Raw genomic sequence first — 27,140 nt, 5'->3', positions numbered from 1 at the left:
CATGGTCAAGAATATCATCCTTTTGAATAAAGCAGAAAACGTCAGCTTTATTGAGTACATGAAATGCAGCCCTACTGCATATCAATCTCTTTTTCAAGCCACTGTTGAAAATACAGCTTGGGATGCTTTGATTCAGGGTGAGTTCTCATGCTTGGTCCCAACATCAAAAGCTGACTTTACTGCAGAGCATGCTGTGGACCAGGCACTCACCCTACAACTTATAGGGATGCCTTTTACAGGAAGGAAAAAAAAGAAACAAACAAAACATCTCTAAACAGTAAGCTTCCCCTTTTTAGATTCAGATATAAACAATAAAACTTCAGTTTTCTGCTTGACAGAGACCACAGAGAGAGAGTGACCATCATAGTTAGTGACATTATTTTCTGCTTAACGGTGAGAAGTGGGCTTAAGAAATCAGGTCTGAAAGAGGATAAGATAGGACCCGGGGCCAGCCTTTAAATGACTCCCCCCTCCCCAAATTAATTCTCGAAATGACATGAGAGGTTAGTAACTGGAGTAAGTGTTACTTTTCAGAGATAAGAAATGAGAGCTGGAGCCGGGAGATTAAGTCTCATCACACGAGAGAGCTGTAAATACCTTCTTCACCGTCTGAGATATATTCCCCATCACTGAGCTTTTCGGGGGCGCTGGCTTTCCTTACTGCATGATTTAAGTGATAATAAGAGTGTATGAAAATACTCATCTCCCATGACACAACTACCAACATCTAAACATTCCACCCCTCGCCCAAAACACGTTTGTGACAGACTTTCTTCAGGAAGCAACAGAGACAGGGTCACTCATCACCATGGCAACCCCTCGAGGACACTGCCATACCTTCATCGTCTGACATATCGAGGACTTCATTCATCGTTTCTGGGACATTCATTTTGTGCTTCTCCGTGATGGTCTGAGAACAACAACAACAACAACAATGCAGTTGCTTCAGTGTGAAAGGACTTTTTTAAGGAGACTAGTTATTTCTTTCCAATTTGACTGATTTATATCCTATGGGATGAGGAACTTAGAAGGCTGTATACACAACATGCATCTCTCTCTCTCTCTCTCTCTTCTAAAGATTTTATTTATTTATTTATTTATTCATTTATTGTATATGAGCACACTGTCTTCAGATACCCCAGAAGAGGGCATTGGATCCCATTACAGATGGTTGTGAGTCACCATGTGGTTGCTGGGAATTGAACTCAGGAATTCTGGAAGGGCAGTCAGTGCTCTTAACCACTGAGCCATCTCTCTAGCCCAACATGCATCTCTCTTAAGCAGCACAGGGCGGGGGGGGGGGGGGGGGGGGAGGGTGAATCCTCAGAAACTCAGAAGTGCCCTTCAGATTAGTTCAAGGTGAGAGAGTCCAGGGGCAAAGCTAACAAGGCTTTTCAGAGGATGAGGGGAAAGCAGTGCTCTGCATATCCATGCCAGAAGAACCAAATATCCCATCCCATCAGGGTCACTCGAGAAGGGAGGCATTTGTCATTATCCCTGGCGCCAAGCCCCTCACTTCCTTTCTTTTCTCCACTATGTGTCCACTCCACTGATGGGATACAGCAAAAACACTGAAGAGATAGACGTTGTGCATATTTTATAATTATATTCATCCAGACATTTTAGAGGCCACATGTTTGGAGAATCATCTTAGCTCCCAAAAATCTTCCTCAAGCACAGCGTGCTACTGGGCAGTGCCTGTCTGACTCTAGTTTGCTACTTGGTGACTTTGTAACGTTATAATCTATGTCTATTCAGAAGAAAGCATCTGTATCATTTAAGTTAAAAAAAAAAAGCTGAAAGTGGGGGCTGGAGAGATGTCTCAGTGGTTAAGAGAATTTGCTTCTCCGGTTAGGCCCTCAGCACCCAAATGGTGGCTCACAGCACTGCAGTTCCAGGAGATCAGAAGCCCACTTCTGGCTGGTGCACAGATATGCATTCAAGCAAAGCACCTACACACACATACGCTCAACTGTTATGTGGAAATAAAACATTTTTTGTGCCTCTCTTAGTATATAATACTGAAATTGATCACATCTTTAAAATAAACTTTCAGTTAGTTTTATAGACTCTAAAATTGTACAGAAAAATCCCCATATGCCCCCTACTAAGTCTCTCAGCATAATAACTTGTTAATAAAGAACATGTGTCATTGCACACCGATATCAACACATCATTATCAAACTTTGGGTCATACTGGCATTTCTGTGACTTTGGTCCTGCCGCGCCTACATTCTGTGTAGTAGAAATGGCTCTCGGGGCTGTCCTGGGCTGTTAGAACTCTCCATCTTTCTCTGGCATGGAGGACCTTGAGGGTCCTGAGCCATGCCAGTCGTTTAAAGAGACGTCTGCCTTGTCTTTTCTATTGCGATCACCCTGGGGAAGGCAGGCTGTGGAGGCGAAGCTCCCTTCCTCGTTCACCGTCCATCATTATAACAAATGCGGTTGTTTACCTTCTGGCTGAGGCCATAGCCACCAGTTTTCTCCTCTGAAACCTTGCCCTCTCTGTTCTCCTTTGCTTGGGTACTGCTCTCATGCATTTGTGTTTTGGAGGGAGGCCACCGTGCCAGCTCATATTAGGGCTGTGGGGAATTAGGCTCAATGCTTCCTTGAGAGTGAAGCATTTTCTGAAGGAATCTGGAATCCTTCGCCAGGGGAGCAGTCGCACCACCTCCCATCTCAGGATTGAGCACAGGCCCTGAGGCAGGGGCCTGACGATGAGCCACACGCCCTGTATACTTTCTGTGATTCTTTTCCCTCAGTAGCCTGCACGGTCTTTCCCGCACATTCAGCTGTTTGCTTACACCAGCATGGGCTTCGAAATATTTGCTTCATACTTTGAACTATGTGTTAATACTTTTTGATTTAGTTCTGGTCAAAGTGTTCCAGCCTTGGACTTCTTGAACTTTTTCTATTGATTTGTGTGTGACCTCCCTACCCTCCACCCCTGACCTCCTTCCTTGTATTCATATATGTCATTTAACTTTGGTAGTGATGGCAGTGCCTGTTCTTTGCTGTGGCGGTGAGTTTTCATCAACTGGGGATGGTGCCACTCCTGGGCAGGTGGCCCCTGGTTGTACAAAAATACTTGTAACTGAGCAAGTCACTGGGAGAGAGCCAGTAAGCGGTTTTCCTCCATGGCCTGTGCTTCAGTTCCAGCTTTCAGGTTCCTGTTGTGACTTCTTATCCTGGTTTTTCTCAGTGAGGGAGCATACCCTGTCCACAATATAGGAATAACCTATAAGCTGAGATGGCTGCTCCAAAAGTTGCTTCTGGTCTGTGTTTTATCACAGCCGCAGACAGCCAACTGAAACACTTACTTTGGAGCAACAGAAGACATTCCAGATCCACCTTGACATTCCTACTCTAATCACATATCCAGCTGTTTCTTGCAGGAGTCCTGGCTCCTTTATGCTGAGCAAGGTGCTAGCAACTGACACCTGGATGCTCGGCGTGCCCTGATGGTGACTTCCAGAGACACTGAGTATTTTAAGCAGCATAATCAAGAGACGTGCAACCTCAAGGCCATTAAAGGAGGAACCCTCTCTTCTGAAGCTTTGCTTCTGGCTGCTTAGTTCCTCATGCTGCTGTGACAACAGAGGCCCTTAGGAACTTTCTTTCTCAGGATTGCTACATTATACACTGTCCCCGTGTAGGAGAATCTGTTTATAGAAACAATGGCTTCAGAGGCTTCAGTAACTTTCTGGACCAAGAGGGTGGGGGCTGAGCTATGCCACTTACGATTATAGACACCAAAGCAAATCACATCCTCCCATCTATGAAAATTCATATTCCTTATACATTATAGATGCTTATATATCATAAGCGCGAGAGCAGGTCTGAGAAGGTGGTGTCTGAGTTTGCAATAAAGTCTCAAGTACCAGGAGGTTGGATTCATTCCTGCTTTGCTGGTCAGTTTGTATGGAGACCATATTGGCTTCTCGGGACAGTCTGGACCTTGCTTTTAGCAAGCATTATCTTCTGCCAACCAAGCTTTGTGATGACACACAAGGGAAGTGGCTCTGCTGCCACAGACTCTGGTGGGAGCCTGAGAGCCTTTCCCAAAGCTGCAGCACCGTCCTCTTTTTCTGTGAATGTAGGCTGATGGTTGCTGGGATGTACTGAGACTCCAACTAAGAGCCTTGTCCGTGCTTTACCAGCCAAGATATATATGGTCAGCCTTCTAGTTTAGCTTAATTCTTTTAGTGTTTCACTTTTTAAGACATTTCATTTATGTGCCTGTGTGTGTGCATGAGCGTGTGTGTGCATGTCTGTGTATACACATGTGTGAACAGTGGCTGTGGAGGCCAGAAGAGGTCACTGAATACCTGAGGACAAAGTTACAAGATATTGGGAGCCACCAGTATGGGTGCTGGGAACTGAACCCTGGTCCTCTGGAAGAGTAGCTGGAGCACCTAACTGCTGAGCCACCTCTCTAGCACAAAGCTTTTATTTTTATCACACATAAACATTGTGAAATCGCCTAGTGGGTGAGAGACTCAATTATAATTCATATTTTGAGTTATTAGACAAGTGTCCTCTGACACTAGAATAGCAAACTGATGTATTCATTGTAATGACTCAAATATTTGTAGCATCGTGCCACTTGGCTACTGTTAAGCAGCTTGCTCTCCTCTTTTCTTTGTCCTCTAGAAAGAGCTACATGGGGAATCCAGAACATTAAGGCTAGAAAAGCATTAGATGCTTAGCCTTTCTCTAGGAATTTAATAATAGCCAGGTATGATGGTGGACATCTTTACTCTGGAGTCAGAACCAGGATCATCTTTGTGAGTTAGATACTAGCCTGCTTTACTCAGCATGAGTCTGTCACAAAACAAAACAAAACAAAACAAAACAAAACAAAACAAAACAAATAACAAAAACAATCCAAAAGAATCTAATAACAGATTTTGGATTTTGAAAGCTATATAAATTGCTAAGTACAATTTTTCCTCCTAAACTTTATGGTAATGATAGAAATAGATTCTGGTGAGAGAGCATTTTCTGTTTGGTAAGTCACATAAGTTCTTCTACTCAGCAGATTTATTTTCTGGTTTCTAAAACCTGTGAACTGCCATATAACTCAGCCAGCACATAGCTGCAGACAGTCTGAGCCCACGGCTTTCTATAGAAAGTGCTGCATATACGGAAGTTATGCACAGCAGCTATGACTTCCTTTAGATTGGGAGATGGCAAAAGGGAAATGATGACGTTATCCCCAAATTCCACTGTCCTAACATCTCTTAGTCCCAAAGACTCTAGACAGGGTGAAAATGCTTTGAAGGGTGTGTGTGTTTCTGTGTGTATGTCTGTGTGTCTCTGTGTGTTTAAATACATGTAGGGACAGGGATGATAGCTCAGTTGGAAAGATACTTGCTGCCTAGCCCGGTGGATGACCTGAGTTCAATTCCCAGAACCTATTCCTGGTCGGATGAGAGAACTGACTCCCACGAGTTATCCTCTGACTTTCACACCCACGCCATGGCATGTGTGTACCCTCACACACACAATGAAATGTAATAAGACTTCTTAAAATGTATCTAATGGAACAGGGTCATCCGACAAATAAGGATCTTATGTGAAGTTTTCAAAATCTTTACAATGTTAAGATAGAACATGGAAACAAAACTCTTTATCCACGTACATAACTATTTTTTTCCTAAGCTTTATTTTATTACTTATTTGTGGGTCTGTGTGCCTATGTGTATGATAGCATGTGAGTACGGTGCCTGTAGAGGTCAGAAGAGGATGATAGAGCCCTTGGAGCTGGAGTTAATGGCAGTTGCACTGTACCTGAGGCAGGTGTTGGCTGCATGGAGCCATCTCTTCAGCTCCATATGCAACTTTCACAGATTATATATATTCAGTACTTCAAATTTCATTCATGTCAGACATTTAGGGGTTTGGTACATTGACAGTATTTTAAATACGTGGTACTTAGCCTATGAATGGAGGAAGACGGAACATTCTAGAAAAGCCCAGGGAAACTTGGCTGTAATTTCAGCATCCATTACTCACAGTGGTGGTCATAATTTCCTCCGTCACGACCTTCAGTGTGTCAACCACCGAGATGTAACCAAGGCGCCGGGCGATGGCCAGAGCTGTGTTCCCATTCTGGAAGCAGGGAAATGTGGACAAGGTCACTCAGCCTGTAACCAAGGCAAGGCCAATCTCTCACCACATCAACCCAGCTACTATATGCAAAAGTGTAAATGTTGTAATTTTATAGTTTGGATCCCAAATGTCATGGTGTGTGTGTGTGTGTGTGTGTGTGTGTGTGTGTGTGTGTGATGTCACTAGGGGAGTATCCTTAGGGTGTATTGGGACTCCAGCCCTCTCCTGCCTTGCTTGCTTCCTGGTGGCTGTGAGATAAGGTTCAGTAGGCCATCCCTGACATAAATGGTCAACCTCCCTGCAGACTCATGGGGTCAAGCGATATGCACTGACCCCTGTGCAACTGTCAGCCAAAGAAAGACTTTCTGTCTATTAAGTTACTTGCCTCCTGTATTTTGTTGTAGTGACAGAAAGACAGCTAATAGACAGGTTTTGTAAAAGCCCAGCTTACCTGTTTCTACCCGTCCATGTTTGGGCAGCTACATGTGGCTCTATGACATAGAATCTATGTGAGCAGTCAGTGGGACACACATACTGTTTGCCTTGAAGGCTCTTATGTAATTTATCTAAGATAACAGAAAAGCAACTGGCAGGTGATCCAAATGTGGGAAGACCTTAGAGCCCCCTCCACTCTCCTCCACTCCCACCGTGCTGGCCCACAGCTCACCACAGTGAGTTCATTGGGGGAGGCGTTGTTCTGAAGCAAGACATTGATGATATGCGTGTGGCCCTGCTGAGCAGCCTGGTGCAGTGCTGTGTATCCATTCTGCAGAAGAAACAATGGAGAGATGGCACACACTTCCTTGAATACAAAACCCAGGGCTCTGCTGGGGAGGAAGGGGGAGGGAGCCTACCTTCGTCTTGGCATTAACTTTTGCAGAATGCTGCAGCAGAAAATTGACTATTTTGATATTTCCATAGTGACAGCCCACATGGAGCGGGGTGTAGCCCATCTGTAATTATATTTCAGAAAGAAAAAAAAAAGAAACATTGTAAGTACACTTTTAGTAACAGCTTTGCTAAACGGAAGTAAAAGTATTATTCAAGTTTCCTTTTTAACTGGAAAATAGATTTAAAAAAAAAAAAAACCTCTTTTCCATAAAAAAAAAGTGCCCTTTTCAGAGTTAGTCTTAATATATCTGGTTGAACATAAAAACAGGTATTCTACTTCCTCTCTTATATCAGCTCTTTTCTCTCTTGCATAGCTGTTCAGGACAGGAAGGAAAGATGGGCCAATCAGTGGCCCAGACCGGTGGATTCGGTAACTGATTGATGAGGTCAGAGAGTGTGATATGGACAGATTGGGTTAGCATTGATTGAATAGTCTATTCTCTAACAAAATGGCTAAGGGACAATCTTGGGGTAGGGTGGGGACGGGAGGCGGGAGAGGGAGAGGTGCATCCCCTTACTCTCAGGACTTCAGAGGCAGAGACAGGCAAACCTATGTGAGTTCCAGGCCAGCCAGGTTTGCACAGTGAGACCTCAAGGAAAAACCAAACCAAACCAAACCAAATCAACCAACCAACGAACCAACCAAAACCAACCAAACCCAGCCCACCACAGATAGGCAGACGTAGAGAAACTGTCAAGCGAGGAGCCCAGTGTGAATTCCTGTTGTCAAAGGAAGAACCTGAACCTGCTATAGCTGCTCAAGTTAAAGCAAATCGACCTCCTTTCTTCCCCGAGTGTGGCCATTTCAAACCCAGTGACTGACACACAGCCACCAATTCTTTCTTAGACTGATAGCCAATGATTCCTAGGGACTGCTGATTCACACTTTCTCTCTCTCTCTCTCTCTCTCTTTCTCTCTCTCTCTCTCTCTCCCTCTCTCTCTCTCTCTCTCTTCTTCTCTCTAAAACTATATATACACACATATATACTTTAAATTACTATTTCAAAAGTAGTGACACTCTGGAGATGGGAGATGACTCAGTCAATAAAGTAGTTGCTCTGCAAACAGGAGAACTTGAATTTAATACCAGAATGTGCAACACACACACACCAGACCGCACATACACACCACATACACACCAGACCACACATACACACACTACATACACACTACACACACCAGACCACACATACACACACTACATACACACTACACACACCAGACCACACATACACACCACACATATAACATACCACACCACACAAACATACCACACACATACATACCACACACATACCACACCATACACACACACCACTCCACACATACACACCACACATACATACACACACCATACACACATACGCTATATACATACATATACTATACCACAAATACATACCACACATACATACTACACACACATCTACACGTTTCACTAATATAAATATTAAAATGTTCTTCAAGTATTTAACTTGCATAATAACATAACAGTCTCCCCGGGCTCTTGTGCCAAATGGAGTAGGTTGTGAGAATCAATAGTTAAATGCTTCATTTAAATGTACAGTTTCCCACCTCACTCTGGGTAAAGTGCTAAGTTATTATAATGGACTGATGGGCTCAGGTGACTATGGTCTTTCCCTGTGCCCCTTCCTGTCTATGCACTGAGGACACCTCTCCTATTCCCTCCTCTGACACGCCAGCCTTTCTGCTGTCACAAAGCATTTGTTAAAAACACGTGTGCGTGGGGCTGGAGAGATGGCTCACCAGGTTTGAATGGTGGTACCACGCCTGATGGCCTAAGTTCCAGTTCCATCTCTGGAATCCATGGCAGAAGGACAGAACTGACTTCTAAAAGCCTTCTAATGTCCACACATGTACTGTGGCACATATTCTGTATACACACACACACACACACACACACACACACACACACACACATCACATGCATAATTATGAATACTTTCTGCAACTATGTACACAGCCAAGAAGGGCCACCTTGTACTCACAGAGATAGGATCTTTGGATCATAGTGTTCCCAGACAAGATGGCACTGTGCAAAGACATGGCTAGCATCGCACAACTTGAGAGAGTTTCCAGCTAGCAGCAAGCACCTTTGGAAAGTGCTGGGTGCACCCTGTTTGCTCTTAGCATCATTTCGTACACATCACAGGTGCCCAGCAAATATTCTAAATCTTTGGCAAATAAGGGATTGGAAAGAGGGATGCAATCGAGGGCTGACTGTTGTACTTGCTGGACTGGACAGACAGAATTGTGTAAGGACAAGTGTCAGAGGTCAGGCATAGTCATCGTGCTTCAGATCTCAGGGCTGCGGGGCACAGACAGGTGGCGCCTGGGAACCTGCTGGCAGCCGGCCTCGCTGAAGTAGCAAGCTTCAGGTTTAGGGTGAGACCCTTCCTCAACGACAAAAGAAGATGGGGGTCAGGGGTGGTAGAGAAGATTCCAGACATGTTCCTGCACACCAACAAGCACGCACACCAACATGTAGGCATACACCACACATGAATACGACTCTCTCTCTCTCTCTCTCTCTCTCTCTCACTCTCTCTCTCTCTCTCTCTCTCTCTCACACACACACACACACACACACACACACACACACACACACACACACACACACACACACGAGCATGCGTGAAGAGGTGACAGGCTCAGGTGGAAGACTCAGGTGGAAGCTGTGTGTTACTTCAATCAAGAGTTTATTTCATATCACCATATGCCTTCCATGCGGTATGACTCTGTCCTAGAATGTGATCTCCACTTTTTCTTCTGCTCCTTAACACTGGTGGCTCTCCAGGTGTCAGCCCTAGGCTCTCTTTACACTGGGCACAGTCTTCTTCAGGGACGACTCCACCTAGAACTAAAACCTCTGCCCCAACCAAAGATTGTTTGCTAATTCACTAGGTATTGAGGTGTCTTTTGACAGTTTCACAACTAGCTGCTTTAATAATCTTAATGTTACTCGAGGGGCTGGTTCAGTGGTAGTGTTTGACTAGTGCCTACAAGGCACTGGGTTTGATTCCCAGTATGTCAAAAACAAACAAACAAAGGAATAAGTAGATAAATAAATAAAGGAATAAATAAGGAAATAGTCAAAAGAATGCTATTAGACATCATTGTTTACAAAGATCCATAGAATACTGAAAAATATTTTTATAGTCATTAAATTTTTAAAATTCACATTTATTTATTTGTGTGTATGTATGTGTGTGTATGTGTGTATATGTATGTGTATGTCTATGTGTGTGTATATGTATATATGTATGTGTATATGTCTGTATGTTTGTGTGTGTATGTTTGTAAATATGTATGTGTGTATATGTATGTATGTGTGTATATGTGTGTATATATATGTGTGTGTGTGTGTGTATATGTGTGTGTGTGTGTCTGTGTGTGTGTGTCTGTGTGTGTGTGTGAGTGTGTGCCCTGTATTTAGAGCAGTGAGCTGCTCCTGCCTTAAACCTCCCCCAGGTCATCTTCAGAACTAACCCCTGTCATGCACAGCAATGTTTGTATGTACATGACATTTAACAGGCATTCATGTCTTTGAAACAGAGTTCCATGTGCTGAAAACTCAGCATGGAGTTCACTGTAGCATAGGCTACCCCTGAACTTTCGGCAACCCTCCTGCCTCAGCTTAGCAAGTGCTGAGCTCACAGGGATCGCAGGGATGAGCCACTGTGCCCAGCTCAGCATTCTTTCCCTGTAATAAACTGTACCAGGGAAGAATGGTGCTGGCACACACCTTTAGTCCCAGCATTCCGGAAGGAGAGGCAGGTGGCTCTCTGTGAGTTCGAGGCCAGCCAGCTCTACAGAGTGAGTTTCAGGCGGCCAGTGCTACTCGGGGAAACCCTGTCTCCAATGTTTCGAGGGAAGAAACACATAGGAAATGTATCTCTTATAGTTCCACAGAATATGCATGTTCTTATCTGTGCTTGCATGGTGGCATTGCACGGCATTAGCCAGCGCTGCATTTCTTTTTGGAAGAGATATTTTACCAGAGGGAGAGGGAGAAAAATAAAAATGATAAGAATCGCAGGTCAACTGCTCAGACAATAAGGGATCCATGAAGTAAACAACAAGGGAGTAGCTTTCACCCCTCACTAATCACACAGGATAAACTTCGACTGCCCGCCACCAAGTTTTTCTTTTCCTTCCTTCCTTCCTTCCTTCCTTCCTTCCTTCCTTCCTTCCTTTTTCCTCCCTCCCTCCCTCCCTCCCTCCCTCCCTCCCTCCCTCCCTCCCTCTCTCTCTCTCTCTCTCTCTCTCTCTCTCTATTTTTTTTCTCTTTTTCTGGTCACACTGTCCCCAAAGCAGATATGTGTCAGGATGGCTGCTGCTGATACAGGACACTGACATGCAGCTAAAGAAGAATTTGGGCCAATCAGGAGAGAGCATCTGACCAGAGACTCAAAGAAAAGTGCTGACAGGATCGGGACAGCTTTCTGCCTATGGCTGCAGCCTTCCTACTGAGGCGGGGGCCACTCCAGGGCACTTGGTTGGGCTCCTCCCTTGTTGGATGAAAAAGGAGATGTACCTTTGTCTGAGCATCCACATGGGCCCCCTGGTTGACAAGGACCTCGGCCACATTCACTCGGTCTTCTTGAGCAGCCAGGTGGAGTGGGGTGAGACCGCTCTGCAAGAGATCCCAAGGGCATGGCCGTCAGTCATAGGTAGGGTGAGTGCGTGCATGTTTGAAATCTGGCTTGTGAGTTCTAGGAAAGTAGCTTTGACTACTCCTTTCTTAAAGGAAAAGCCCTCAGAGTAAGGGCATGTACCACTCTGTAGGAGCCCAACATCAGCCCTGCTGACCATAGGCTTCATAAAAATATTTCAGGTGTACCCCAGAGTGGCAGGGATGTTCACCACAGACTCATATTGCTCCAGACTATGACATTTGATCCATCTGGACTCGCTTTCCATCTTATTCACTTCTTTGTAGTCATATTTTTAAAGCCAAGAGAAGCAATCATACTGTGTGCCCCAAAAAACATTTGTGGGTGATCACTATACATCAGAGACTCTAAACTCAAAATCATGCTGGAGTTTTAATATGTTATCAGTGGGGTTAACTTCAGCAAAAAGTTATTGACAATTATTAAAATATTGTATATTTTATTAATATTAATTAATATGAATTTAACATTAATATATAATATTAAAATAATTTATTAATTATTTATTAATGATTAAATGAAAATAAATATCAAATCAACAAAATCAATTAATTTAGTTAATTAATTCAATTTAATCAATTTAATATTAATGCATAATATTACAATACTATAGGTATTATAATAATATAGTGCTATATCATGGCAATGTTCTTGCTACATTGTTAATGTTGTTAATAAACTTGTGTGAGTCCGTTCTCTTCATCTACCAGTGGGTTTGAGGGAATGGAACTTGGGTCATTAGACTTGTCAACAAATTCCCTAACAGGATAAGATGTTTTGCCAGCCCTGCATATATATTTCTATGTGAACTGAAAATTTTGATCAATTTTCAGACTTTTCTGAGGATATAATTGCTATGGTTTGCTCTGTAGAGAAGGGAATCACCTTATTGCTCAGGTTGACATTCGCGTTTCTACTCAGGAGCAGCGACACCATGTCCACGTGCCCTTCCTGTGCCGCAAGATGGACGGACGCAATCCCTTGCCGGGTAACCGCGTTTGCATCAGCACCGTACTCCAGCAGGGACGTGGCTATGTCCATCTGGTTCTTCTTGGCCGCGATGTGCAGTGGTGTATAGCCATTCTGTCAAAACCAATCACTCGGTCATGTCTAGTACCAAGAAAAGATGCATGCCGTGCGTCTCCCTTTCTTGTGGCTCTCTTTCACCATACGGAAAAACATGATGAAGTAAAGAAACTGCTAAACCAAATAGTCTCATTAGTGCAGTTCTGGGTTGGGAAAAGTGCAATTTAAAGTAACAGAGTTGGCATGCTGCTGGTTTCTGGAAAGGACATCTATAAAAGTAGGTGCTCAATAAATATTACCGCATTTAACTGGGGCTTCAGGAGTAAGCCATATGTTATCAAGGGGGCATGCTCAGAGCCATTCAAAACTCCATTCCTCAAATCAGTTTACTGTCTGTCTGTTTTGATTTGAAAGGTGTCCCAGTCTTCATGTGCTGGAAACCCTCCCACCCGAACCCCCTCCCCCATCAGTGGTGTTGGGAATGGGGACCTGTAAGTGATGGTAAGGATGCAGGAGGGTTTGTCCCCCAAGAGGCTCTTACAGCTGAGATGGAGGGAGGGGGCTGTGGAGGGAGGGGGTTATGGAGAGAATGAGCTTTTGAGAAGACGAGTTTAGCTCCCTGCCACTCTTTGTCCTTCCACTGTCTGCCATGGGATGACACACAAGACCCTTTCAGGATGTGAACTCCTCGATCGTGGCCTTCCCAGCCTCCAGAACAGTGAGAAGTCTCCTGTTCCTTATCAATATGGTGTCAGAGCAGCCCACAAAGAATGAAGACACCGTGTACTGCCTGCAAGCTGCAATCTTTAATCTTCATGGGAATTGTTTTTTTTTTTTTTTCCTCATTGATTCCTGATGGTCTGTCTGACCCTCTGTAGTCGATAGCCAGACCCATCGCCCTGCAGATATTGAGAGAGATTATTGTTTTGGGTTTCCCTGACTTGCCTCACTCATTCCACCAAGAACACTTTCCCATAGCCTGCCTACGAAGATAGCACAAGGCAGTCAAAAGCTCAACTCAAGGGCCATGCCCTCAGGGAACTCGGCTGCTTCTTTTTGCCTCTCACTTTCCAACACCCAGCCACCACTTTGTCTTTGACCCCTTTAACCCCAGTACTGGACATTTAGTGACATTCTTTCCTTTACATAGTTGTCTCTTCTTGCCACAGTTTGAAGCTATCTAGGGCACAGGCTATCTCCTCATAGCGTGTTTCAAAGTGACAGGCACGCATCGATTAAAGGAAGAAAGGAGACTCTGCAGTCAGAATTAGATGCTCCAATGCTCTCGGAATATTCAGCCACCCTTCCCTCAGATGGTCCTGATATTCTGCTATAGACAGAGACTCCTGTTAATGAGTTGGACCTCGGAAGACTTGAGTGTCTGACCTGAGAAAGTGCTTCTGGGACTTTATCATCTACAAGAAAGTCAAGATTGCACTGTGATACGGACACGAACTTGACCATAGCGAGTGGAAGTGAAGAGTGGAAATGTCACCTCTAGACTCCTCCGACTCGCCAAGTCAGGGCAGAAGGAGGTTTTATAATCCTATTTTTAGTCTTGACCTATTGCCATGTAGAAACACCAGCTTACCCTGAGAAACGTTTGGCCCTCTGACCAAATGCTCCGACACACCCTTCAGGGACTTAGGCCTCTGTAGTTCAGAGGAGCACTGGACTTGGCCCAAGGCTACAGTGTAAGACATGAGGGCAAGAGACAGTTCACTACCTACCAATCCCTCCATAAAAGAGAAAGTTCACAAAGCAGCATAAAAAGAGGAAGCAGGATTAGTCAACATGCCTAACTCTAACAGTGTGGGTGGTAAAGATGAGAGAAGTCCTTACCAGGAATCGTCTTTGTTTTTTACATTTATAAAGGACTATTCAGCTGAGCCCAGGTGTGGCGTTGCACGTGTGTAAGTGCAGCATTTGGAAAGACAAGGCCTGCCTGGGCTACATGGTGAGACCCGTCTCAAAAACAAAAGGCATCAATGAAAGAGAGAGAAGAGAAGGAAACAAAAAAAAAAGAAAAAAAAAAAGAAAAAGACCATGTGTTAGTCACTTCCCGTCCCCAACCAGGAAAGGGTTTGCTATCCTCTCAGACGTGACAATCTGCTGTCTTCTAACGTATCCCACAAATTCTAGGCCCTAAGGAACCATTTAAAATGCTCTAGCATCTCTACAATGTGTGTCATGCCAGACAAGATACACATTATTCTTTATGGTTCTCAACTATCCCAAGACTAAGACCCTGTGATACTGTTACTCATGTTGTGACACCCCCCCCCCCCAAAAACCATAAAATTATTTTCACTGCTACTTCGTGGCTGTAATTTTGCTACTGTTAGGAATCATAATATAAATATCTCACGTGTAGGATATCTGATGTGCGACCACCAGGGGTCGCTATCCACAGATTGAGACTCACAGCTTTTAAAGCTTATCCTGGTTCCATCGGAGGGACAAATTATAGTCTAAGGTAAGAGAACCAAGATTATTTCAGAGACTCCGAGGAAATCCTTTCAATAAGAGGCAAGGAATTTATCTGGAGCTTCCTAAACTCTGTTTTCAGGAAAGCAAAAGTGTGCTTGGTTCCTATCTCTCCTCAAGGAAGATGTACTAATTTGATAAACCAACCAGGGAGAGCCAATTATAGAATAATCCTTTAAAGTGTTTTTATCTTCTCAAAAAATATTTTAATTATGTGTATGTGTGAGCGCAGGTGCCCACAAAGACCAGAAGCTGTTCTTAAATCTGTTGGATCTTGAGTTATGAGGGCTTTGAGCTTCCTGGTGTGGTTGCTGGGACCCAAACTCTGGCCTCTGTAAGAGCAGTATACTTTGAACCACTGAGGCATCTCTGCAGCCCAATCAAAGCATGATCTTACATCTTTACTGCCTCACACTCTAAAACAAAGTATTTGTTTTTATTTTATGTGTATCAGTGTCTCCCTGCATGTATGGGTACCATGTATGTGCCTTGTGTGCCCAGAGGGCAGAAAAGAGCATTGATCCCTGAAACTGGAGTTGTAGATGGTTGTTAGCTATTATGTGGGTCCTGGGAATTGAGCCCAGGTCCTCTGCAAGAGTACAAGATACTCCTGACTGCTACACCATCTCTCAAATCTCACTTCCCGAGATTCTTGCTGAAGACGATATCTGTCACGTGAACCTATGCGAGTCACACTACAAACAATTATCAAAAGCAATAGATGGTATTTAAAACCCTACTGATAGTCCCCCACCATGCCCCCACCCCACAGATACGTAAAGTAAGAAGTATGACCAGTTACTACAGGCTCAAGTGTTGCTTTCTAATTAGCCTCTCAATTCTGCCAGCAACCAAGCCAGGCTTCTTTCTAGCATAGCTTCCTGTCTCTGGAGGCAGATTAGGTAAAAAATAGATCTTAGCATCCCATTATCCCTTAGCATATGTACTTTTTAGCATCCCAGTCACCTAAAGTCGCGCATCATGTTTCTAGGAAGTGTATAAGGTACCAGCGATTTTGAAAAGGGGGTGAAGAAGAAGGGTGTGCATAGAGGGAGCAGCTGGGGTGTTAATGGCACCCTATGAAACTCTGTCTACTGGCATTCAGAATCTGAACTTGCACTTGCGGGGGTGAAAATGGTAGATGATGTATGTATTCCTTTTATTGAAAGAAAACCGTGCCCAACTGAAAACTACATTTCCCAGCATCTCTTGCGTCAAAAGTAGCCAATGAGAAAGATCAGAAGTGGGTGGGGCTTCTGGGGAAGATCTGCAGTCCTGTGACCTTCCTGTTACTTTAAAAGAGGCAGAAGTGAGCTTTGTGTTTACTCCCTTAGTGCTGGAAAGAATTCAGCTGTTGAAAGCACTGTGTGGAGGATTGTTCCCCTAGCAGATAAGCCAGTCTGTCACTGAGATAACTGGTCTTTGATAACAAGTCTCTGGCTTGCAGTGCTTCAGGGACATCGGGACATAAACACTGGCCCAAGCAATGTGCCGCGATACCGAAGATCAATGTCCCATTAGAAAAGTTGATGCTTAATTGACTGTGGCCCCAGGTCAATGGAACATAACAGAGTTATTATTTACTGGTCCTGCTCTCTGACTACTGAGCAGTGAGTTTGTAAATTTGGAAACATTCATTCTAAACTTTGATAGATGCAAAGCTGGATATTGACTACTTATTTTATCATTTTATTTTTATTTTTATTTTATTTTACTGAAGTAGGGTCTTGGGTCCCTTATGCTCCAGGAAGGGGATGGAGGATAAGGAAGAGTCCTGGGTAAGTGACTAGCCAAAGTTCTTCTATACATGTATAGAAACTTCACAGTTGTTGAAAACACAGGCCTGTACTTTTAGGACAGAGTCCATAAAGCTTCCTGCTGTCCCTAAAAGGTAAGAAAAAGGCAGGTCTTTCTTTGTTCTTAGGACTGGAGAGTTACTGGGGAAACTGACCTGAAGAAGCCACTCTAGCCTCCCCTCACCATCCTTCTCATGCCCCCCCCTCACCCGCCCCAGCTTCTTCCTTCCCTCTAAGGCCCCATCGTGTTTAGCTCTCCATTTATGGTCCTACCCGTATCTAATTCTCTCCTTCCCACCTTGGGTTCCAATCGCTCTTGTTCTCTAACCTCATTGGAGGGAATTATGGATTCCTGCTCAGCTCGCTCTCTTCTGTTTATCATGGATGACAGCACCACTACTAGTTATTCTGGTTATTCTGTATAATGTATGTATAATAAAATCACAGTAAAAAGCCATCCCTTCCAGTCAGGCATGGTGGAGCATGCCTTAAGTCCCGGTACTCTACAGAGTGAGTTCCAGGCCAGCTAGAGTGAGACACAGTGAGACCCTGCCTCCAAACAAGGGCAAGGAGGAGAAGGAGAAGGAGGAGGAGCGGCAGCGGCAGCAACAATAACAACAACAATAACAACAAAACAAAAACAAAACAAACAAACCAACCAAAGTCCCTTTCTTTTCAAGACTGAACCATCCCCCAAGCACATATACAGCCTACATTTTACTTATGCATAATTGATGGATACTGGACTGCCTCACTCTTTTGCTGTCGACTAATGGTTCTATGCCTTAATTTTTTTTCTTCTTATAAAGTTGTCGTTTGTTTTTGACTAAGAATCGAGTTGTGCGAGGAGAATTCTGAGTGGTTCTGATAAAACTCTAAGAAAACGAGAGAAGAGTCTTGTGACCTCAGTGTCTTCAGAAACAGAATTGTTCTTGGAAGGGGCTTTTGTGCCCCTCCCAGGTGTAGTAGATCAGAGTTAAGTCAGATTATTCATTAAAACTGTTTATTGTTATTTCTTTATATGTCACTATGGAAAAATGGGATTTTGCCATATGATGCTTATCCACCACAGGCAACTTATCCTTGTGATTGGAGACTTGACTCACGTGACTCTGAACCCTCAGAATGTAAATTGTCTGATGCGCTGAATAAAACTGGCTATTAGAGACTTTAGTCTGACTTAGTTTTAAGCTCCACTCTCTAAGGTTCACACTGCCAATTCTATCAAGAAAAAGTTGGGTTTTTGTTTGTTCTGTTTTTATTTATTTATTTATTTATTTATTTATTTATTTTGCAAAGGTATAGCTAAGAAAGCTTTCTTTATGGCTAAGCCAACACCAAGGTTGATACTCTGGGGAAAAGTATTTAGAATTTCATTTTTGACCAGATTTCACTGTGTAGAGCAAATGACTTAAAATTTTGGTTAGGAGATTCTGAGGATAAGCCTGAACCTGTGGGAGAGGAGAGGGACAATCAGGTAAAGACATTGGGTGCCAAACCTATGGTTCTGGAATCTTCGTGATGGGAGGAGAGAACCAACTTCTGCAAAATTTCTTCTGACCCCCAAATCTACACAAACAAATACAAACAACAACAACAACAACAACAACAACAAATCCCACTACAGCAACGGCAACATCTTCTCTCATGGAGGAAGTTTCCAGAACATTCTCTTTTACAGTACTGCTACCTAGAACAGGCCAGGCTCATTGACCTGCGATGTGATGAACTTGACACAACCCTAAAGAACACTCAAGGCACAGTTCAAAAGCATTAGGGACACCAAAGAGTCCTTGAACCAATAAAACACATTAAAAGAATCAGATAAAACGTTTAGGTTCTGGTTTGTACTGGTTCGGTGTTGTGTCACAGCCGCCCGCTCGGCAAGCAGGTGTCTTTAAGGAGGCTGCATTATGACATGCCAGGTCAGAATAGTGGGGCGACATGAGGATTGCATGCACTATACTTTGTGTTTATTTCTCAGAAATCTAAGAGGTCCACTGGTCAAAAATTCCCCAATAACAAAAATAACATAACAGTCCCCTTAATAGTAATAGAAACTCACACAGGGAACTCTTTAGGAGTTCTGTGGAACACAAAGCTCGTGCAGGCAGTGTTTTTCTGAGGGAAAAGCAATCAGTGTGTGCTTGTATAAATGTTGATAAATCAGGGCTTTTCTGCGTGTGTGCGCATGCGTGTATATGTTGTATACACATACACATGTGTACGCATGCGCATATGAGTGTGTATGAATGTGCATAGCGTGTGTGTACGCATGCGCATATGAATGTGTTGTTGATGTTGGATGTCTTCCTCAAATGCTTCGCCGCTTTTATCTTTTGAGACAGGGTCTCTCACTGAATCTGCAGCTTGATGACTAGACTAGCCGGGCTCCCAGCATTCCCCACCGATCCTTCTGTCTGTCTCTGTCTCTGTCTCTGCAGCTCCAGAACTGCGGGTTTGTGCCTTTATACCTGACTTTTGGCATGGGCACTGGGGATCTGGACTCGCACTTTACCAAACTCACGTATCTCCTGGGTCTCACAAGTTAGAGCTTTCTATCCCCTTAGGCTCTGTGGATGTTTTCAATCTGGCTGAGGAGTGTTCGAGCTCTCTTTTTCCCCAGGATGTCCTGGTGATCCAAGGAAGTCAACTGACAAATAACGTATTTATTGAGCACCTACTACGGTGGGGGGTGACTAAACACTGGAAAGCATATAGCTTTTGACCATTCTGCCTGTAACTTTTATAAGCCAGGTCTGAACAATGAGAACACTACACAATTAGCAAGAAGGGATGCTTGTATAGAGACAGAGGCATGATACACATTCAGTTCTTATGTTGTGAGTTACAAATACCTTTGCGGCTGCGTGGGGTGAGGCTCCCTGGTCCAAGAGCAGAAGGGCCACTTTCTGATTATCGTAATGCGCTGCTACATGCAGTGGAGTTAGCCCGCTCTGAAAACACGTGCAGAGACAACAACCAGGGTCAAAAGTGTCTTAGTAGGAGATTCTTAGATTTAGGAAATGGGATTAGACTGGGTACAACAGACAGCATCATTCACATTCAGGTTCCATTGTATGTGAGCCAGCATTCACCTGATCCCAAATAGTCTTTACCCTAGTGAGACTTCAGTATGGCTTAGGTACCATCAGAGTGGCTGAGTGTGTGTGTGTATTGGGGGGTGGGGGGAAGAGTGGTATTAGCAAGTGCTGGTTTGTTATTGTGGAAGTGGCTGATGATGTCATACCTTCCCTGCGGCATCGGGAGACGCACTCTTCTGCAGCAGGAGACTTGCGACTTCAAGCTTTCCGTATTTGGCTGCCACGTGCAGAGGGGTGAATCCCTTCTGAAGAGGGAAATGTAAAAACATCATGAATGGAAGTTACCCAGGGCAGGGCTTCTCAGGGCGGATGGCTTATTCTACTGATGAAGATGAGTTACATGTATGTGAAAGTAAGGTCTAAGGTAACACATAACAACTGAAGACTTCTCTAGTCTTAAGGGGTCTGCAGACTCTACCTACCAGCAGCCTGCAGCCTGCAAGGTCATAGGTGTCTCACGGTAGCTGGGACTGTGGCCTAACACAGTTGTAGACCACAGGGTTGTGTAACAGTGTAAATATGTCTAACGTGTAGCCTGCGAGCCCATAGGTGTCTCACAATAGCTGGGACGGTGGCCTAACACAGTTGTAGACCACAGGGTTGTGTAACAATGTCAAAAGGTTAGGCATCTCTGGAGAGAAAGAGAATATTTTCCCACCCTGGTCACTTATTTGTATACTAATCAGAAATCTCCTCAAAACAACACTAATTAGCTGGATCTGAAAATTATTCCAGGGCCATTTGGGGGTGTCAGACTGTGAGAAAAATGGCTTCCATGAGACTCATTGCAGGCCTGTGGTGGTGTGCTTCAGAAACCCCTCTGTGAGCTCACAGCAGCAGAGGCCATGTGCCTTTCTTCCCCTTTCCTCTCCTTCACCACAAATGCACACAATATCTTGAGTTACATGCTTGCCTCCAGGGACAGTCTGAGGCCCTTTCATCTTTGCTCCCTGAGGTGAACTGAGGAGTGACTTGGATGCTTAGAGTTCCTGGCTGTTCTCCCATAATTCCAGAGCCTGCAAGGATCTGGGTATCAACAAGTCAGTCAACACACAACATTAGGAAGGGTCCCAAGCTTTCATCAGAGACTGGAGCAGGACCAACACATAATACCTCAAAAGACTACTGCCAACTAGAGCCAGTAGGCAGCTAAGATGGAGAAGGGCTTAGGGGTACCCTGTGATCCCCATCGCCCATGATTCTGTCTCACATTCTAAATGATATCCAGAAACTTATAACTTGATTTTCCTAAACAGCTCAAGGAATCATGGGAGATGAAGTTTAGGGTAGTCACTTTTTTCAGGTGTTTTTTTTTGTTTTGTTTTGTTTTTGTTTTTGTTTTTTCTTTGTTTTTTTGTTTTTCTGTAAGTATGTGTGGTGATTTGAATATGCTTGACCCAGGGAGTGGCACTATTGAGAGGTGTGGCCTTGTTGGAGTAGGTGTGGTCTTGTTGGAGGAAGTGTGTCACTGTGGGAGTGGACTTTGAGACCCACTTCCTTGCTGGCTGGAAGCCAGTCATCTCATGGCTGCCTACTGATCAATATGGAGAATTTTCAGCTCCTCCAGCACTGGGTCTGCCCAGACGCTGCCATGCTTCCCGCCTTGATGATAATGAACTGAACCTCTGAACCTGTAAGTCAGCCCCAATTAAATGTTGTTCTTTATTAGAGTTGTGCTGGTCACGGTATCTCTTAGTCCTTATCCATAGCCAGAAAAGAGATTACAGTACCCAATATTCTCTTCTCAGGACATGCCATAGGCCAATCTATCTTGCTATTATACTTGTTATGTCTATGGAGTTCTCGTAAAATTCGATAAAACAGACAAACAAACAAACAAACAAACAAACCAATTATGCATTCTGCGTGCACATTACAGCCACGAGATGATATTATTTGAAGACATCAGAGATGAATTAATCAAACCATAGGTCAACCAACTATCACAAAGGAAATCAGCAGATTTACTTGAAACTGCTACTTAAGCCTCTCAAGTAATTAAAAGAAATTCTCAGGCTGGAGAGATGGCTCAGAGGTTAAGACTGCTCTTCCAGAGGTCCTCAGTTCAATTCCCAGCAACCACACGGTGGCTCACAGCCATCTGTAATGGGATATGATGCCCTCTTCTGGTGTGTCTGAAGACAACTACAGTGTGTTTACATACACAAAATAAATAAGTCTTTGAAAAAAAAAAAAACCTCTAATTCTCGATGTCATCAAGATATCCTCAGAAAATGACATATTGAGAAACTTAAGACCAAAAGAAAATTCCTCAAATACAAATAGCTACTTCTCTGCCAAGCAAGACTTTGCTGGCGAGGGCCATGACTAGCCTAGGGGCCTCCTATAGATCTAGAGTCACAGCCTCATAACCCATCATCACTGTGTGGGAGACTCTGAGCAGGGTGTGTTTTGGGAGATATGCCTTTATACCTTTGTTGTTATGGATAAAGATGCTCCATGATCCAGGAGGAACGCAGCTACATCCTCATGCCCCTCTCTGGCCGCAAGGTGAAGGGGGGTGTACCCAGAAGTTGTTGCTGCATTGGGGGATGCTCCTTGCTGTAACAGTTGTTGCACTATGTCAGCTTTCCCAAGTCGGGCTGAGATGTGGAGTGGAGTCTGGTCATCCTAGATGCAAGGTAGAAACACAAGGCTTGTGAGCTTGCAAGGGGACGGTGCCTTACGAGAAATGGCCCCAAGTCAGAGATGTGTGCAACTCTTATTCAATTTGTGTGAGAGTGTTTAAGGCAGCTCTACCTGAATCTTATCTCTTCACCACATGCCACAGAGCATCGGTTGTGTTCTATAGACTTTTTTTTTTAGGGGAGGGGGGAGGGCAGGCAGGGACAGAGGGGATGAGAAATAATCTCAGTAAAATTCATGCCTAGGAGTTATATTTATGTCTACAAGCCATCCCGACATGACTTTATTGCTTTATTGATCTATGAGTGCCATGTTTTCCCACAGTCAAAAGCTAGAGAGGACAGAATAGGGCCATGCAGAGGTCATGCCTTCTGAATTTGTCAAGCTGTGCATCCTGGCAGCCAGGGCTGTAATGGCCTACAATAAAGGCATAACTTATTACAGTTTCACCCAAAGGCATGAAGCTCACCCTGAATCCTGCACGTGAGGGAGCTTGAGACAACTGGGAGGGCCACCCTTTCCTAATCTGACCAGATAGGTGCCCCCAAAATGCTCCATGTCACTCCACCAAGTGAAATACCCACAAAGGGCTAGAGAGATGGCTCAGTGGCTAAGAGCACTGACTGCTCTTCCAGAGGTCCTGAGTTCAGTTCCCAACAACCACATGGTGGCTAATGATCATCTATAATGGGCATCTGATGCCGCCTTCTGGTGTGTCTGAAGACCGCAACAGTATACCCACATACATAAAATAAATAAATCTTAAAGAAAAAAGAAATAACCACAAAAATGTTTCAGTGTCTTTAAACACCCCTGATAGGAGAGGCAGAGAGGAGGGTAGCCCAGAATATGGGTATTTCTTTGCACGAAGGTTGAGATCAAGGCCAGAGAGGCTACACCACCAGTAGGAAGCATCCGGGGAGTGTTGGGGATGGGCTGTGAGGTGTCCCTTCCAGGCTCATGTGTTTGAGAACTTGCTCCTTAGCTGGTGGCACTGTCTGGGAAAGTTGTAGAACCCTTAGGAACTAGAGCCTCACTGGGGAGAGTGGGCAGAGCGTTGGTTTTTAAAATTACTGTTTGAGTTACTGACTTCACAAATACTTATTACTGAATTTTGGCTCAATTGGGACAGGATTACTAATGTTTTCTGAAATGGCCTTCAACATTATATATATATACACACACACACACACACACACACACACACACACATATATATATATACATATGCAAAGTAGCAGTCTCGATATTGACAATTGTGAAATCAAAGTATAGATGAACTCTGAAAAACTGAAGATGTTCTACATCCTAGACTATCAACTATTCAGCTAAGATTTCATCCTTCATGAAAAATTAAATGGACACATCCCTCGTTAGCATGTAGATTTGCTTTCACTCTCAATGAATGCCAAAGTTCTAGGTATGTCACAGAGTTGACTTAAAGTATATTTATTTATGATCTATTATTAGTGAATGCAGAATTTGCATTGTCCTGCCTTATAACCTATATATCTTGGATGAACATTTAAAAAGTTCTGTTCTAGAAAAGGAAATGCTAGATGTCACTCAGCTGCCCAAGAGTCAACTTGAGACAGTCAGCTGAGGAGATCTCAGCTAGTGCGTCTCACCCATCTTACATCCCCCTTCTTGAAATTCAAAGTATAAATGGCTTCTTCAGTATGGACTATATACTCTGTTCATAATCAACGCTCATGAGTTTGAAGGCTTTTATTAACAGTAATAAGTTAACCTCTCTGGTTATTCCAGATTACTAAGTTAGAGGCACAGCTGAGATTTTCTAGACCAGGGTCTGTGAGCTACACTTTGGGATCTCCATACAGCTACCACTGAAGGAAAATCACTAACTTAAGAAATTACTCAGCCAGGGGTGGCACCTCAGCGTTTCAAATGTTTGGACTTCTGTTATGAGCCAGTCTGTCCAATCTGGGGCATTCTGGCTTCGTATTCTATAGAAGGGAAAGAAAACTATATCCTTTTTCCTTTTGAAGCTGTGCCAGGTGACAGACATATATGTTAATCCCTAATAATGGACTCATGTTTATAGACTGTGATTGTTCTAGAAATTTCCTCCCTGGACCTGCCTGGATCTGGTTTCTAACCTGTTTGGGCTTTACAACGTGCTCAGGGCAGTTCCTCATTGTATGTAACTGTGCTACAACAGCTGAGTGGCTATGAAGTATTTTTATATGATTCTTGGGTAGAGACCTTCATCCCTGGAAGGTCTGATTAATAAAACCCTGCTTTTAAGAGGCAGTGGGCATTCACCTCAAGGTTTGCTGAACCCCAGACTTCCACCTCAGTTGCAGTTTTAATGTTCCACGTCATGCCCTTACCTTAGCTTTTGCTTCTACCTGAGCCCCATCTTGGACCAGATACCGCACCACTTCTGCTTGTCCGGACCGAGCCGCCATATGCAATGCCGTCTCTCCTCTCTGGGGAACGTAAGTGGAAGCCAATTAGCAGCAACTCTCAAGACAATTGGCATACTTCGTTGGCATGAAGTTATAGTGACTATTTTTGGTTTTTGTTTGTTTGTTTGTTTGTTTGTTTTAACAAACAAAAAAATAGTGCCCCGAGTACCTCTTTGCTGGAAATATAGGAAAATAATCACATGTAAATGTTCCCAGGAACCTGACCCAGGGTGGCAAGGACATGGTGTAACCTCGAGGAGCCCAGCCACTGATGCTATGAGAAGCACATCTCAGGAATCTATGGCAAGGCATCCTTAGTTTAGACGGTATCAACACTCCCAGTGTGAGAAGCAATGAACAGCGAAGGCTGGCCGGTGAGTCAGCGCAAGGGGAGAGCCCCGCACCTGCTTGACCTGTGCTTGCAGCTTGCTGCTGTAACCTCTGGCGGATACAAGCCTCCGCATGGTGGCACTTGGTCGTATTTTCAGAGAATAGGCAGTCTAGACTAGTGTCAGCTTCCCAGTTCTGACTATGAAATTGGGATTAAACATGAACTCTGCCTAGGGGCACCAAAACCACACTGACATCCAACGTGGCTTACCTGCAGTAACCTCAATAGATCAGATCCCATTTCTTGGTACCATTATGAGGGGCAATTCCCCCCTTTACCCTTTCGCCCAATAGTCTCTAACTCAGATCATTCATTCATTCACTCACACGAATGCCAACACAATAGAATATACAATGAAATATATACATAATAAAAATCAAATACCTTTGCTCCCACAAGCAAAATCCATGTGGAAGTGACTTTTATAAAGTACGCTTTGCCCAACAAGCCATCCATCTGAATGGATGGAGAGGACAGTGGTCTTGCATGCCCCGTGCTCCCTGGAAACAACCTGAGGTTGCTGTTTGCTTTATTACACACTGTCTTTTTAATGAAGGAAAATAGCATCTGGTTTTAACCCTACACAAGTGCATGTGCAAGACCACATGGCACACCTCCTCAGTGATTAATACTGCCTGTCTTCGCTTCTTTATTGCCCGTGAGTTAAACCGGCAGTCTTATGCTTGTGGTCCATTGGGCTGAAAAGATGATGCCAAATTTGAAAGACTGTAAAACAATGTTGCATGGCACAGGATGCTCAGGATGAGCAGCTGCAGCTCAGGTAATTATGCTAAGCCATCTCATGCATAGATTTGATGAGGACACTCAGCTTGGGGGAAACACTGTCTGGTGATCTCCTCACTTAGATGTCCATGATTTTGCTACAACGTAGCAGATCACTCTTAAAGAGGATGCCTCTGAAGTTATGTGAAAGAACTTCTTCACATTTGATGGCACTGTGTGAGTCACACCTTCGACATGCGGTGCTTTTGATGGATCCTGTTAGAGAACGCCACAGCAACGCATTCCCTTTCTGGTATCCAATAGTGACATTCTTGCAATGTTAATAGACATGTTCCCTTTCTTCCTTCCTTCCTTCCTTCCTTCCTTCCTTCCTTCCTTCCTTCCTTCCTTCCTTCCTTCCTTCCTTTCTTTCTTTCTTTCTTTCTTTCTTTCTTTCTTTCTTTCTTTCTTTCTTTCTTTCTTTCTTCCTTTCTTTTTTGAGACAGGGTTTCTCTGTGTAGCCCTGGCTGTCCTGGAACTTACTCTGTAGACCAGGCTGGCCTGGAATTCAGAAATCCGCCTGCCTCTGCCTCTCTAGTGCTGGGATTAAAGGCATTCACCACCATTGCCCGGCATGTTCCTTAAATCTTAACAATTTTTAGACAACTGGATACTAACAGGATCTTGCCTTCAAAGTGTAAGAAACCAGAAATGTTCTCATGATCTATATCTGAAAAACCAAACTCTGTATCTGAAGTAATAAAATTACATAGCAATCAGCTTTCTTATAGTTAGTATGTAAGTTCAGGAAAGCCACTTTTCCCAACATCTT

At 43.9% G+C, this 27,140-nt stretch overlaps 1 protein-coding gene across 50 annotated transcripts in view; it reads right to left on the bottom strand.

Moving 5' to 3' along the window:
* The window catches only part of Ank3 (ankyrin 3, epithelial), a 493,951-nt gene that overhangs the window by 122,329 nt on the left and 344,482 nt on the right, over nt 1-27,140 (bottom strand). For 28 of the 50 annotated variants that reach the window (XM_011243299.2, NM_146005.3, NM_170688.2 and 25 more), the window contains 11 exons: nt 25,117-25,215; nt 22,550-22,747; nt 20,263-20,361; nt 19,871-19,969; nt 12,589-12,786; nt 11,565-11,663; nt 6,969-7,067; nt 6,782-6,880; nt 6,019-6,114; nt 838-910; nt 598-660 (listed from right to left, as the gene is read on the bottom strand). The exons of 1 other annotated variant lie outside the window; for it this stretch is intronic. In XM_011243299.2, the coding sequence (XP_011241601.1) occupies nt 598-660; nt 838-910; nt 6,019-6,114; nt 6,782-6,880; nt 6,969-7,067; nt 11,565-11,663; nt 12,589-12,786; nt 19,871-19,969; nt 20,263-20,361; nt 22,550-22,747; nt 25,117-25,215 (1,222 nt within the window). The remainder of the gene's footprint in view (nt 1-597; nt 661-837; nt 911-6,018; nt 6,115-6,781; nt 6,881-6,968; nt 7,068-11,564; nt 11,664-12,588; nt 12,787-19,870; nt 19,970-20,262; nt 20,362-22,549; nt 22,748-25,116; nt 25,216-27,140) is intronic. 21 more of the 50 variants (NM_170690.2, NM_170729.2, NM_170728.2 and 18 more) reach the window with 2 other exon arrangements.

Source organism: Mus musculus, chromosome 10, assembly GCF_000001635.26.
Source record: "Mus musculus strain C57BL/6J chromosome 10, GRCm38.p6 C57BL/6J".
Taxonomy (NCBI): domain Eukaryota; kingdom Metazoa; phylum Chordata; class Mammalia; order Rodentia; family Muridae; genus Mus; species Mus musculus.
Note: the sequence above shows the minus strand (reverse complement) of the source record. Positions and strands in the feature narration are given on the sequence as shown.